A 12,366-nucleotide genomic window follows, 5' to 3' on the forward strand; every position below is an offset into this window, starting at 1 on the left:
CCTATTGCTCAGTAGCACCCTAGATAATGGCCGTGTATGGAGCAAGACAAACAAATACCATCCAACCACAGGGCCCGGGAAAGCCCAGGTTGGACAAACCCCAAGAGCTGGTCGGGATCTATTGAGTTCCCTGGTGAGGCTCTTTTGGAGCTGTAGCTGGGCCTGGAGCTGCTCCCAGAGGTTGTTTGCCCATGTTTGTTTATTCTAGGCGTGGGTTGCAACTGTGTCCAGTCCCTGAGCTGTGGTTCCCATCGAGTGAGGTTCGGGGCAAAGGTGAAAGTTGTAAGGTAAGGCAGTCTCTGTGCCTAGCAGGCAGCCTGAGTCAGCCATTCCTGGGCTCTATGGGCCAGGTGCCTTGCAGGGCTCCGCACCCAGCAGCTTCCGCTGTGATTGCTGGTGGGGCTGGGCAAACCCAGGGCTCACCCTACCACCTCTCTCACTGCAGCAGGGGCCAGAGGCAGAGCACAGACCAGCACTCACTCCCAGGACAATTCACCTTGGCTGGAGCAGGCGCTGCATTTTTGCCCCAGCCCCACCACCATCCTCTGCTGGTGCAGAGGGTGTGTGAACGACTCCCACACACTGCGTGGCTGTGAATGACGTGCTGCAGAGCTCCAGCCTGAGGATCATGGCTGACAGCGTGGCCCCTTGGGCACAGTGAAGCTATCCACCAATGGTAAAGCTCATCTGTGCAGGATGCACTGGAACCAACTCCTCCAGGAGCTAAGGATTATACCAGACCTCCCCAGCTTCTGCTCCAAGAGCCAGGCGCGCTCCTACAACTCACCTGCACCACTAAACACTCGAAGCAGTGACCATTTACAACCCAAACCACTCCACTGCACACACAACTCTCCCCAAGGGAGAAGAGTGAGCAACAGAGCAAACCACACTTGGCATCACTCAGTGCACCATCAGAAGGCCCTCAGATACTGCTGTTATAAGGATGGGATCAGAAGCCCTGCAGAATTACACCCAAGGGGCTGCGTACAGGAAGGTTGCAAAGTCCAGAACTCAAACGTTAGGAAATACCAGAATTAAAGATGCCTTCATTAGTCCTCTTTGTTTATGGGCATTAGGAGACAGTCTTGGATTACATGTTTACATACTGTTGTTTACACAGGACTCTGCCTCATTCAGGGCACTGAGTGGACAGTGCACCATGCTCAATATTTCTGTTTATCCTTATCATTCACTGCATGGCCCCTGATCTTATTTACTGCACACCACTCAAACCATGACCTGAATACAGAATCATTCATTTCTTCCTGGACTTTTCTATATTGCTCATCACTACAGCATCAGAGCGCTTCACACACGTTAATGAATGTGTCTTCACAAAGCCTGTCAGGTAGAGGGGGTATTGTCCCTATTTTGCACATGGGAAAGTGAAACAGAGAGTTTAAGGCCAAAACTGCCAAAGGCATGGAACAAATTTTGGTGCCCAAATCTGAGAAGGCCCAATCTTAGCATTTGTTAACACCCAGAATGTTCAAAGCACAGCTCACGTGGACTTCAGCACAGCTGTGAGCACTCAGCACTTCTGCAGCTTTGACCTAAGGTGTTGTAAGCCAGATACCCAAGTTGCCACCTGTGCATATTCGGGTTTAATCAACACTTCATGCAGGCTACAGACCCTGTTTCAGAGAGAGGGAGATACTCCAGCCCTGAGGGCGGTATTCAGCTGCCACAGCGAAACCATCCTTTCTCTTCCTGCAACCTCCCCCGCCTCACCCCCTCCCCACTTTCCAACCTCTGTAGCAAAGGAGGCAAGGCCTCCACAGAAAGCAGCTTCCTTCACTACACAACCCTAATTCATTCCTACAGCAGATCCACCCTGTGCACTGAAAGCGGCAGGGGACCAGTGCAAAAAGCAGTATGTGATCACAGAATTAAAGGCTGTATCTTAATCCATAGGTATAAGTGGACTGAATTAAGGTTACATGCAAACTTAATTCAGGCATTCCCTAATTTTTCAGTGCTTGACTTTGCAACCTTAATATTCCTTTACAGATATTATTTCCTACTTTTAAAAAACATAACAATTGAAAAAAACACAAATTTCATTGTGTAAAATCACACCGACGCCAATGTGTGTCATCAACGGGGCTGGGATCCTTTGCTTCACAGCACAGTACTCTGCCATGTGAGCTAATATTAACTGATAGCAGTAGTAGGTTATCAACCTCAATATGGACCTACCACTAGAGGAGGATAGAGACATACTTTGCCAGTAGGTTTCACACATACTTGCTGAACAATAAAGTTGAAACTAAGGAATCCTGGATTCAGTCCCAGGTTCTGGAGGGAAGTGTGCTCTAGTGGTTACAAATCTCTCTGCCCCATTTCACTTTGTCCCTCCCCTGCTGCTATCTCCTGTCTCCTTGCCCCTACTTACTCTGCTCCTAGACTCCCTCCTCCAGAGTTCCTGGTCTGCCCCCTCCCCCCATTTCCCCTTCCCTGCTGCCATCTGCCCCCCACTCCCCACTGCTTCTGTCCCCAGCTCCTGCCATGCTCACACCCTGATCTTATTCTCCTCTTTCCATGGCTCCTGCCCCCTCCCTCTGCTATCTTGTTCTGTCCCCCCTCCCATCTTCTGCCCCCCCACCATTCTGTTCCTACCTGTCCCTCCTCCTGAGCTCCTCACACACACACATACACCCTTTTCCTCCTCCTGCCTGGATGGGGGGGGGGGGCGCACTGAGGGTATAGGACAGACAGCTTCCCTGCTCCACAGCAGCCCCTGGCCTTTTGGGGGAGCAACAGCAGGGAAAGTCCTGCTCAGCACCTCCGCTTGCAGTCCTAGGCTAGAGCATGCTCAGTTCAGACCGAATCTTTTGAGATTTTAGAGGCTGAACCTCTCTTACTGAGCATGTGCACACTAAGATTTTTCAAAGGCTTTTCACTTGACCAAATTTGGGTGTTTTTTTTCCCAGGACCAGCAAAAGGAGTGATCCCTTGGCCAAATTTCAAGCCTTAACCCCCAAGCATGGCAGTGACAGAGCTTCTCAACCCAACAGCAGTGGGAACGTTTATAGCTGAGCCCTTTGAGCTGAACCCTTCCAAAAGATCCAGCCGGAGACAGACAGTGAGTGTGGGAAATTCCAGCCTGAAGATTTGGCGTTTGGTAAAATCTTACCAACAAGCAACTGAAAACAAGATCTTATCCTGGCAGCCATAGCTACAGGCAGTGCTGCCTGGCCATGTAGACTGGAACACGGCAACGGAGAATCACACCTGCACATCCCGGCCACAGCAACTCCCTGCCCAGGGCTTCCAAGCCCGACCCCACCACAGCAGCTACAGGCAGAAGGAACCCCCGACCATTCCTAGGCACAGAGGGAGCAAGATGTGGGAAGCAGGCACCAGTGGCCTGGAGCCTGACTGTCACCCACACAGGGTGGGTCATATTACACTATGCAAGAGATCACACCTGCCCTGCCTTGCCCACTTGCCCCAGAGCCAGGGCATTTCCAGCACTGACCAGCCCTCCCAACCATGCCAAGCCAGGCTGGAACTGTCAGGACTTAGCACAGTCTGGCCCTGGGCTAGAACCTGGGAGGAGCTGAGCCCCAGAGGGAGGCTGGCAGCTGGGCAGTGACCCCAGAAAAAAGGGGGAAAGGGATTAAGGGGGGGGGCGCGCGCGCACACTCACGCGGGGGGGGGGGCGCACACACTCTACGCGCTCTCGGGGAACTAATCACTGGCCAAATCCCAAAGCTGTCGTCTTGGAGCTATGGGCAGGCCAGGAAAGCTGTGGATAAGGAGGCGTTTGGACCATTTAGAAAGGGACACCTGCTTTCCCTGGTACTTTCTCGTTCACAGACACACACACAAAAGCAGCGCCAGTGGCACAGACACACACACAGCTCATGCCAGTGGCGCGCGCACACATACACACTCACACACACACCACTCACCCCTCACCCCATGCCAGTGGCGCGCGCGCGCACACACCGTGCCAGCGGCGATCGGGCGCGCGCTCCCAGTCTCTTTCTCGCACTTACAGCAGCATTTGCCCCCACCCCGGGGCAGGCTCGGTTATCCCGGGGAAGCTGTGGGGCGGGCCGGGAGCTCGGGGGCCAGTGGGGAACGAAGCGCCGGGGGCAGCCAGCCTCTGCCATACAGATGAGCCCGTTTCAGCCGGGGTGGGCGATCGGGGAGGCGCTGGTCTGGCAGACTCTGGGCAGCCTCTCCCGGGAATGGAGGCAGCAGCACAACAAGTGTCATGAGCCGCGTGCGGCGCTGCTGTCCGGCCCGGCCCCTCCGGGACACTGCAGCTCGCAGCCCCGCAGGCCCTCCGCTCTGCCGGCCCTGGTCCCCGGCTCTGAGCAGCCAGCGAGAGCCCCTGGCTCAGGCAGCTCCACCCCACCCCCCCGGCCCCCGGCCCTGGCTGGGGCTAGGGCAGCTCCGTGATCCACCTGGAAGGTTGGGGGGGTTCCTCGCCCAACAAGCGTCGGGAATCTCCGGGGTCGAGACGGCTGAAGCCCGGGAGCCCATGGAGGGGACGGGGCGGATGCTCCCTAATAAGGCTCCGATCCCCGGGCAGCCTCTGATCACGGCGCCCAGGTGCTCAGCACAGAGCCTGGAAAGAAAGTTGGTGGCCCCGCAAGCTGCGGAAGGGCAGCAGCTCCTGCCCCTTCTCCTTCGCCTGGCTGCCGGGAGGCGCGTCCCTCCCTCGCTGGACGCAGCATCCGCCTCGCTAACCTGCCCAGCATCGCTTCTGGGCTCCACTCCCCCTTCCCGGGCACCCCGCTGCCCCCGCAGCCAGCGCCGCCGTCTGGTCCCCGAGACCCAGCCCCCGCCTCGCTCCCTGCCCGCGGACCGGCCAGGAGGACCCGCGCACTCCCGCATTCCGACACACGCGGAGGCATAGTCGTGGGGCAACGGGGGGGCTCCCGGGTCCAGCCGCACGGGGGCACCGAGCACCGGGCAGGCTCCAGGCTGCGGCTCTTACTTGGCAGAGGAGAGCGCCGTGTGCGCGGCACCTCCGGCTTCTCCATCCCCTGCCGGGACCGGCTCCGCTCTGCGCCTCCGGCTGGTTCCCCACAAAATAGGCGGAATCCCGGGGGACCCGTGACGGCCGGTCGGGGCTGCGGCTCCCTCCCGGCGCGGCGAGCGGGGCTGGCGCAGCCGTGTCCGTCCCAGTGTCCGGCTCTCGGCGTGTGTGAGGCTGTGCCAAGGACGCACCGAGCCGGCCCGGCCCCCTCCCCCCTCGCTGCTCCGCCTCTTGCTGCCGCCAGCACCGGGAGGTGGAGCCCGGCGGGGCGGGGGCTCAGCAGATCCGCCGAGCGCTGCGGCTGAGAGGCGGTTGGAGCCTCTGGCTCGCGTCGCGGTGACTCGGAGCCGGAGCTGGCCGCCTGTTCCCCAGCGAGCGGCACCTGCACGGCCCGGCTGGGGGCGGATCGGTGTGAGCGTGGGAACCAAGCCAGACCCCAGCCCTGCGGTAGCGCTTAGGGGAGAGCCCTGGGACACCCCTGGTTCTTTGCGGACCGAGCAATGTGCCCCCGAAAGCCTGACTGGGGAGCGTGGCCAGCGCCCCGTTTCCCCCACCCCGCAGAGCCCCGGGCAGCCCGATGGCCGGCGCATCCGCGGCTGCCCCCCAATCCTGCCTCTCCGGGGACTAAGGAGCTGCCCAGCCTCTCCTCCGGGATTAGAGGTGCTGCCTTAGCCTGGGAGCTGGAGGAATTAGCCCTGTGACTCCAAGGCAGAGCTGCGCTCCTGGAGCTGCCCTAGGTGCTGCCTGCGGCTCCCGGCTAGCCGGTGTGCTCCCCGGGAGCAGAGGAGCCCTATGAGCACCGCATGCGATGGGCCCTCCCCGCGCGCCTGCCCTTCGCCCCTTCCCACCCTGGGCATCCTGGCCAGTCGGGGCCCAGAGCGCAGCTCAGGGAAGGGACCAGAGTGAGGTACTGCCCAGGGAACAGCGGGCCGAAATGTGGCTTCACTAGCCCGCTGGGGAGCTACGAGAGTGGTTGGTGACTGTGTCCCGCCGCTCTCGGCCCAGCCAGCAGCCGCCCCTTCAAGAAATGCAGCTCGGGAGGAGCCCAGGGATGCTCAGCACCTCCCAACAAACAGCTCTGGCCTCCGCGGGCCTGCTGTGGGCCAGGGCGCAGAGCTAGTGTATCCCCCGTTCCCGAGTCAGTGACCTTGGGCCGGCGGGGACAGGCTGCCTGGCTGCGGCCCCAGGTCCAGGGGTGACCAGGTGGCAAGAGAGCAAGTCACTGACCTGGTGTCAGCACCCTGGTGAGTCACGGACGCTCTTCTTCCAGGCGTCAGACCCCCGCTGGGCAGAGCTGAGCAGCTGCAGGTTCCCCACTGACACTGAAAACTCCCGCCCCCTCCCATTACAGGGCTGGGTCAGACACCTCGTTTGCACTTCTTGGCACCTCTGTGTATGGCAGCCTGGGGGGGAGGGGAGACAATTCCTTGTCAGGGCTAAACCCCACAGACCGTGTGCTCTAGGGCAGTCCATTCCCTGTGATAATCATCCCTGTCCCAGCCGCTCCAGTGACACCTGGCCCCTCCGTTCCTTTAATGTGCGAGTGCAGTCTAGAGTCGGTCTCCGCAGCATTCAGCCGGGCCGAGCTGTGCGGGGACTCTCCTGGCCAACGGCGAGTGGCTGACCAGACAAGCTAGGTGCTGTGTGGTGCAGCGTGAAATCCGTAGGCTGGGGACTCGGAGCGCAAGTGCGGCGGGGAGATGGCAGTTCTTCACATCCCTGCCGGGAGTAGATTGACTCCTAGATTTATAGCCCAGGGATGAAGCTCCTGCAGCTGAGGGCGGGGCGGCACAGAGGAGCCCTACTTCCTGCTGAGCTACATGAACCTGTTGCATGCACAGGACAGCCTCCCGCCCCCCTCCTCTCACACATGCTGTCAGCTGGCCTTTGATGACCCACTGCACCACCTTCTAGAGGCTGCTTTGTCCTTCCACGGAGCCAGCTCCAGCAACTCTGGTTGTGGCTCAGGCTCCTTGCCCCGAGGAGGAATCCATCTGCCTCTCCCTGGGTGAGACTCAGCGGGAGGCACCCAAGCGTAGTTCCCTTCCTGGTGGGCAGGGAAGGAACACAGAGAGTTGTGAGGAACTGGTTCCTCTTGAGGTGGGGGAACTCAGAGGCTTTCCTGGAGCTTTTTAATCGCAAACTTCTCTGCTCCTGCCCAGCTGGGCCAGGTTTTTCTTTGGTGTAAATTCACCTGCAATCCAATCAGCAGAAGACATCAAAATCAGAGGGGATCAGACCCCCTAAAGGTCAATGCCCCCCTGCAAAGGGAGCTGGTGAAATCAGAGCTTACCAAGAGCCAGGGATTATTTATTATTATTCATAACTGTATTATGAAAAAGAAGGAATAACCAGCCCAGAGACAAAATGCAAGCAGCTGCCTTCGTTATAGGGCTTCAGAGAAGGGGCCAAGATCCAGAAGCAGAGAGAGGCTGATAGTCTGAAGCACTGTCTAAGGTGAACTCTGAGGATGGGTCCCATTAAGAGACACTATGGAGCCATGGATGTAAACTCAGGGCAGAAGCCCCAACATCTGAGATGTTGGAGGCCCAGATTTTCAATATTATGAGCAAAAAAATGTGTAGCTAAATTGCATGTCTGGTTACCATAATTGTACATGAAGTGAGGGAGGCTGTGTGTGCATCCCTGCTTAGACTGCCCATTTGTACAGGCTCGGAGGGTATCTGCAAGTGCTTATTCACACATGGCCTCAACGGTAAAAGCATTGAAGAAATATTGTAATGGAACCAGGATTCATCTTTTTTCAGTCAGTCCCCAAAGTCTGGAGCCCAGCATCTAATAGCTATTAGAGCCAAGAGTATTCCGTGCAATGACACCTCAGGGAATGGGTGACGGGATGGATTACTTGATCCTGTTCTGTTCATTCCTTCTGAAGCACCTGCCACTGCTTACTGTTGGCTAGATGGACCTTTGGTCTGACCCAGTATGGCCTTTCTTATGTAATGCTGCTTCCCAGGCCAGGTGTGACATATGCACATGTGTCATCCTGTACAGAGACCTGGGTGGGTATATCACCATGGGCACTTCTTCCAACATATAGGACACGCTCTCCAGGTGTCTGTGTTGGAGTGGGTTCCATCAGTCACTGCACTCCTTTGTACTGAGTGCCAACCTGTACGCTGCATTGCACTGCCTGCTGTCTGGGTGTGCAGCACCAAATACAGGTGCCACCCTGGGCAGGGTCTAAACCAGGGTTACAGCAGTGCAGCCCAATGCAGTGCGCTGGCTGGGAATCTGACCAGTCAGCGGAGGCTCATCAGGCTCGACGAACTGAAGCCTGGGTGACAGTCACACCAACAACCCGATGCCCTTTAAGAAGGGGAGGCATCAGGATGATTCCATAGCATAGGACATCAGCACTGGCAGCGTGAAAATGCAGAGGAGGCAGGGACATTTTTCTCTCTGCTTCCCTGAGCTACCAATTGGCATTTGAAAATGGAGCCAAGAAAGATTCTAGGCATGTCCCACAGGAAGCCCCTGCCTTGTTGCCCAACCCACCTCTTGCCTTCACTCCCCTTTCCTCCTCCCATCCTGGTGCTAGTGCTGGTCCCAGGCAAGTTGAACCATCATGAGGGAGTCCCCCAAATCTGGGGCATAGCATTTGGTTTCCATCTCCATCCCCAAGGACCCCTCACAATAAACCCCATAGAAAACCAGCCTTCCAGGACCCTGGCCCAGTTCACCCTCCGGGAGGGTGCTGAGGTTGCAGTATGGCCCAGGCAGGATGCCTCAGGCTGGTCTGCTCTGGCATCACACAGAGACAGCTGCTCCTCAGTGCCACTGGGGCCTTGTCAGAAGAAAAAAGCCTGCAAGGGTAGAGCATCCAGATAAATCTCTGGGAAAGCGAGAAGAAAAGGAAACATGGCAAGCAAATGAACCTTACAAGAGAATAAATACCCCCTCCACAACACTCACACGCAGCAAACCTGTCTGCTGTGAGGAGTTCAAAGGCTCTTCTGTTCTCTCTTTCATCAGCTCTGGGCTCCTTGAGAGAGGCAGCAGCCTGGATTTGGGCATCAAATGCTAATAACCCAGATGTTCTGACAATTCATTTGTTCCTAAAATTAAAAGCAAAAGATCCCCAAAACTAAACACAAGGAAATGAGAAACATGAAAGAACTACTCCCCTCATGCCTACCTCCACTCCTGATAATGTAGGGGGGCAGAGATATGGGGAGGCTTGGGGACTCCAGCCAGGATCCAGACCATAACTGGGATCCCAAGGGAGAGTCATCAGTGTCTGGGGTGTAGCAAAGAAGATGTTGCACTGATTGTAGGGTGTATCTAGGAAGGTGTTGTGCTGATTGAGGGGTGTATCTAGAAGGGTGTTGTGCTGATTGTGGGCTGTAGCTGGGAAGGTGTTGAACCACTGATTGTGGGCTTGAGTGAGGAAGGTGTGTTAATTGTGGTGTATATGCCTCTGTGCTGGGTTTGTGGTGGAGGCTGAAGCATGCACTCTTGGAATGGTCTGTCTCTCTCTCTCTCTCTCTCTCCTGCCTGCAGGATGCCTGCTGCCGAATTATTGAGAGATTGTTTTTATTACTGTTTTAACTCTTTTTTTAACCTTGTTTTTCTCTCGGCTGCACTTTCACTCACTCATTAATTTTGGTATTTTTCTCACGGTATATAACCCCTGTCACGGCTGCCATGGCAACAGGAGGGAATGTGCTCAGCGCTAAAATATCCTCTCAAAAATAACAAAAATAGGAAAACAGAGGCAGCTTGTGTCGGCCGCTGCAAATGCAGATCTGGCCCAGCTTCTGCAGTGATGGGAGGCCCAGAGATGCTGAAGGCTGGGGGAAGCCCCAGCCCTTCTGCTAGCTCAGCCCCCGCAGACCTATCTCCCCTCTTCGTACCTAGGTTCCATCTCTGCTCAGGCTGTGATCAAGCCATCTGATGGACCCCTCAAGCCAAGATCTGTGGTTGAATGCTGGAATTGGCCCCCTTCCTCTACCCTTGCCAAGTCCTCACTTCTCCTTCTCTGGAGAGCAGCTCCCAGTACCTGACAAGGCAAATCAGACCCCTAAAGGAAATCCAGGTAAAGCCAAGTGAAAGAGGCTAGAGATGCTGTGAATGGCTATCTTGCCGTGCTTGGGCATGGCTCTGACTTTCAGCTTCTCTGGAAAAGTTCCTGGCTCTGACAGTGCTGCTGGCCTGGAGGGGATCTCCCCAGCCTTTTTCAGAGGCTCCTAGTATTTTACACACGCCACTTCCTTTGTCCTCCGCCCAGGCCCTTCACACTCTCTGGCTTGAACACAGGAGCTGAAAATGCAGCCCCTGAGCAGGCAAGGGCACCGGGGGAGCTGTAACAATGTGTACAGTGGGGGAGCTGAGAGGCACTGAACCAAACTGTAAACGCTGTATTTCATGGAAACCACTTTGAACCATCTGTGGGGCAGCCCTCCCAGTTTGAGCACTGCTGACATAGGAAGGGGGGTCAGACCCCAGGCAGTATGTCATCTGGGGGATGTGGCCCCAATGGCACAAATCCGTGAGCTCTGTCTCACTCATACTACAGGCTCAATGACATGGAAAAAAGGGCTGGCTGATTCCATCTGATTCGCCTGCCCAACCCCCAGCCCCTCCCTGCCTTGGGGTCTCTGCTTTGAGCACCTCCAGTGGAGCTGGGATTGCTCCATTCACTGACACCTCACTGCTGCTCTTGGCAGGGCCCAGCCTGCATCCTGAGAGGGGAGCCAGTGTGTGAGGGACATGTGGGCAGCTTGGAGCCCCATCAGTCTCAGGAGATACAGGAGCTCGGAGTCCTGTGGCGAGTCCCAGGGGGATACAGGCACCTAACTAACTTCTGCAAAAATAAATTAGCCATTAATAGAAAAACCCTGTTGGGAAGGAAGAGGAGGTGGCCAGCACCAGCCTGTCCTTTTCTGTCTGACTCTGCCCAAAATCCTGTCTGGGAGGGCACATGGTAGTGCACCCCCTTTGCTTTCAGTATGTATCAGTGTGGAACCTACTCTAGGTGCACAAGTGCCTCATGGGGAGGACAGCTGTGTCTGTCAGGGCCGTGCATGAGCCCTGCACCTCCTTGTGTCCTTGTGCGACAGCATGAGGACAGAGCAACCACAGGCCTCCCTCAATTTCCTCTTACTGCTCAGAGCAGTGAGAGGGGACTCAGCAAGCGTCCAACCTGCTGCTCCCTGCGGAGCTTCCTAACCCTGACTTGTAAACAAAACACACAACAGAATCCTGCTCATCAGACAGATCATCTGATGGGACTGAAAACAACCAAACAAAGGAGAGGAAAGGATGACTTCCTTTCCCTCCCTCCCATGCACAGTCCTGGACATGTACCCCTGGAAACCCCCCTGCACACCCCTTGTACAGTGGGGCCTGTCTCTGTGCGGAAACTGCCACACCTAATGGGGGAATCTAAAACATCTGGATCTAAGCCCTGCCCACCTTCTGGTGGGCTCTCCCCACTTGCAGATAGCCCCAGCCACTGCCTCTTGTGCCCTGGGGAGAGCCACATTCCAAACCTACGCTCTGTTTGCTGCTCTGTTTGCTGTTCCTTTTCCTCCCTGTTTGCTGCTCCTTTTCCTCTGTTAAGTGCAGACATGCTCATCTCAAACTGAGTCTATTAGAGCATTCTAGAGGACTACTTCTGACCCAGAGGACATAGCCACATCCAAACCAGAGCCAAAGAAGTTGTCTCCTCCAAGTGCCCCCTCTAGCAGGCACCCACAATCTGACAATGAGAAAAAGCTGCTGAAAACATTGGCACTGGCAACCCCAGAATGGGCAGCCTCCAAACCAGCATCTGCCTTCGCACTAGCATCTCCAGAACCAGCATTCTCTGTACTGGCAGCCCTGGCATTGACCCTGGGCACTGATGGACCTAGCACCAAAGACTGGCCTCAAGAGACAGGTATAGACAGGTCCTGGGTAAAAGTGTAGCTCTGAGCACCATCCCAGCTCATCTCAGATGGAAGGACATAAACACCAGTCCCCTAGGGACAAACCTCCAACCCTTCGCTGCTCACACTACCACTGACCCTGAGGCCCAAGCTCATCATGATGTCAAGAGACATTTTGGTGGAGGAATCTCTGTCTCTACTAGGGCCACTCCCCACATTGAGCCCGTGGCTGGCAAAGGTCACACTGTCCAACATGCTACCATTGAAGGAAATATACTCATCATGTTGTAGCCATGTAAGTCCCGGGACGTGAGAGAGATGAGATGGAGGAGGGGATATCTTTTATTGGACCAACTTGTTGGTGAGACATACAAGCTTTTGATCCACACAGAGATCTTCTTCAGGTCTCGGAAGGGGCGATGCTCAAGGTATCTTTCCCAGCCCTGAAGCAGAGTTCTGTGTGGCTTGAAAGCT

General features: G+C 56.0%; 1 protein-coding gene across 2 annotated transcripts in view; it reads right to left on the bottom strand.

Moving 5' to 3' along the window:
* The window catches only part of PCDH1 (protocadherin 1), a 145,085-nt gene extending 139,968 nt beyond the window's left edge, over positions 1–5,117 (bottom strand). For both annotated transcript variants that reach the window (XM_032792680.1, XM_032792681.2), the window contains exon 1: positions 4,958–5,117. In XM_032792680.1, the coding sequence (XP_032648571.1) occupies positions 4,958–5,003 (46 nt within the window). In that variant the 5' untranslated portion in view covers positions 5,004–5,117. The remainder of the gene's footprint in view (positions 1–4,957) is intronic.
* Positions 5,118–12,366: the final 7,249 nt, after the last annotated feature.

Source organism: Chelonoidis abingdonii, chromosome 7 (genome assembly GCF_003597395.2).
Source record: "Chelonoidis abingdonii isolate Lonesome George chromosome 7, CheloAbing_2.0, whole genome shotgun sequence".
Taxonomy (NCBI): Eukaryota; Metazoa; Chordata; order Testudines; family Testudinidae; genus Chelonoidis; species Chelonoidis abingdonii.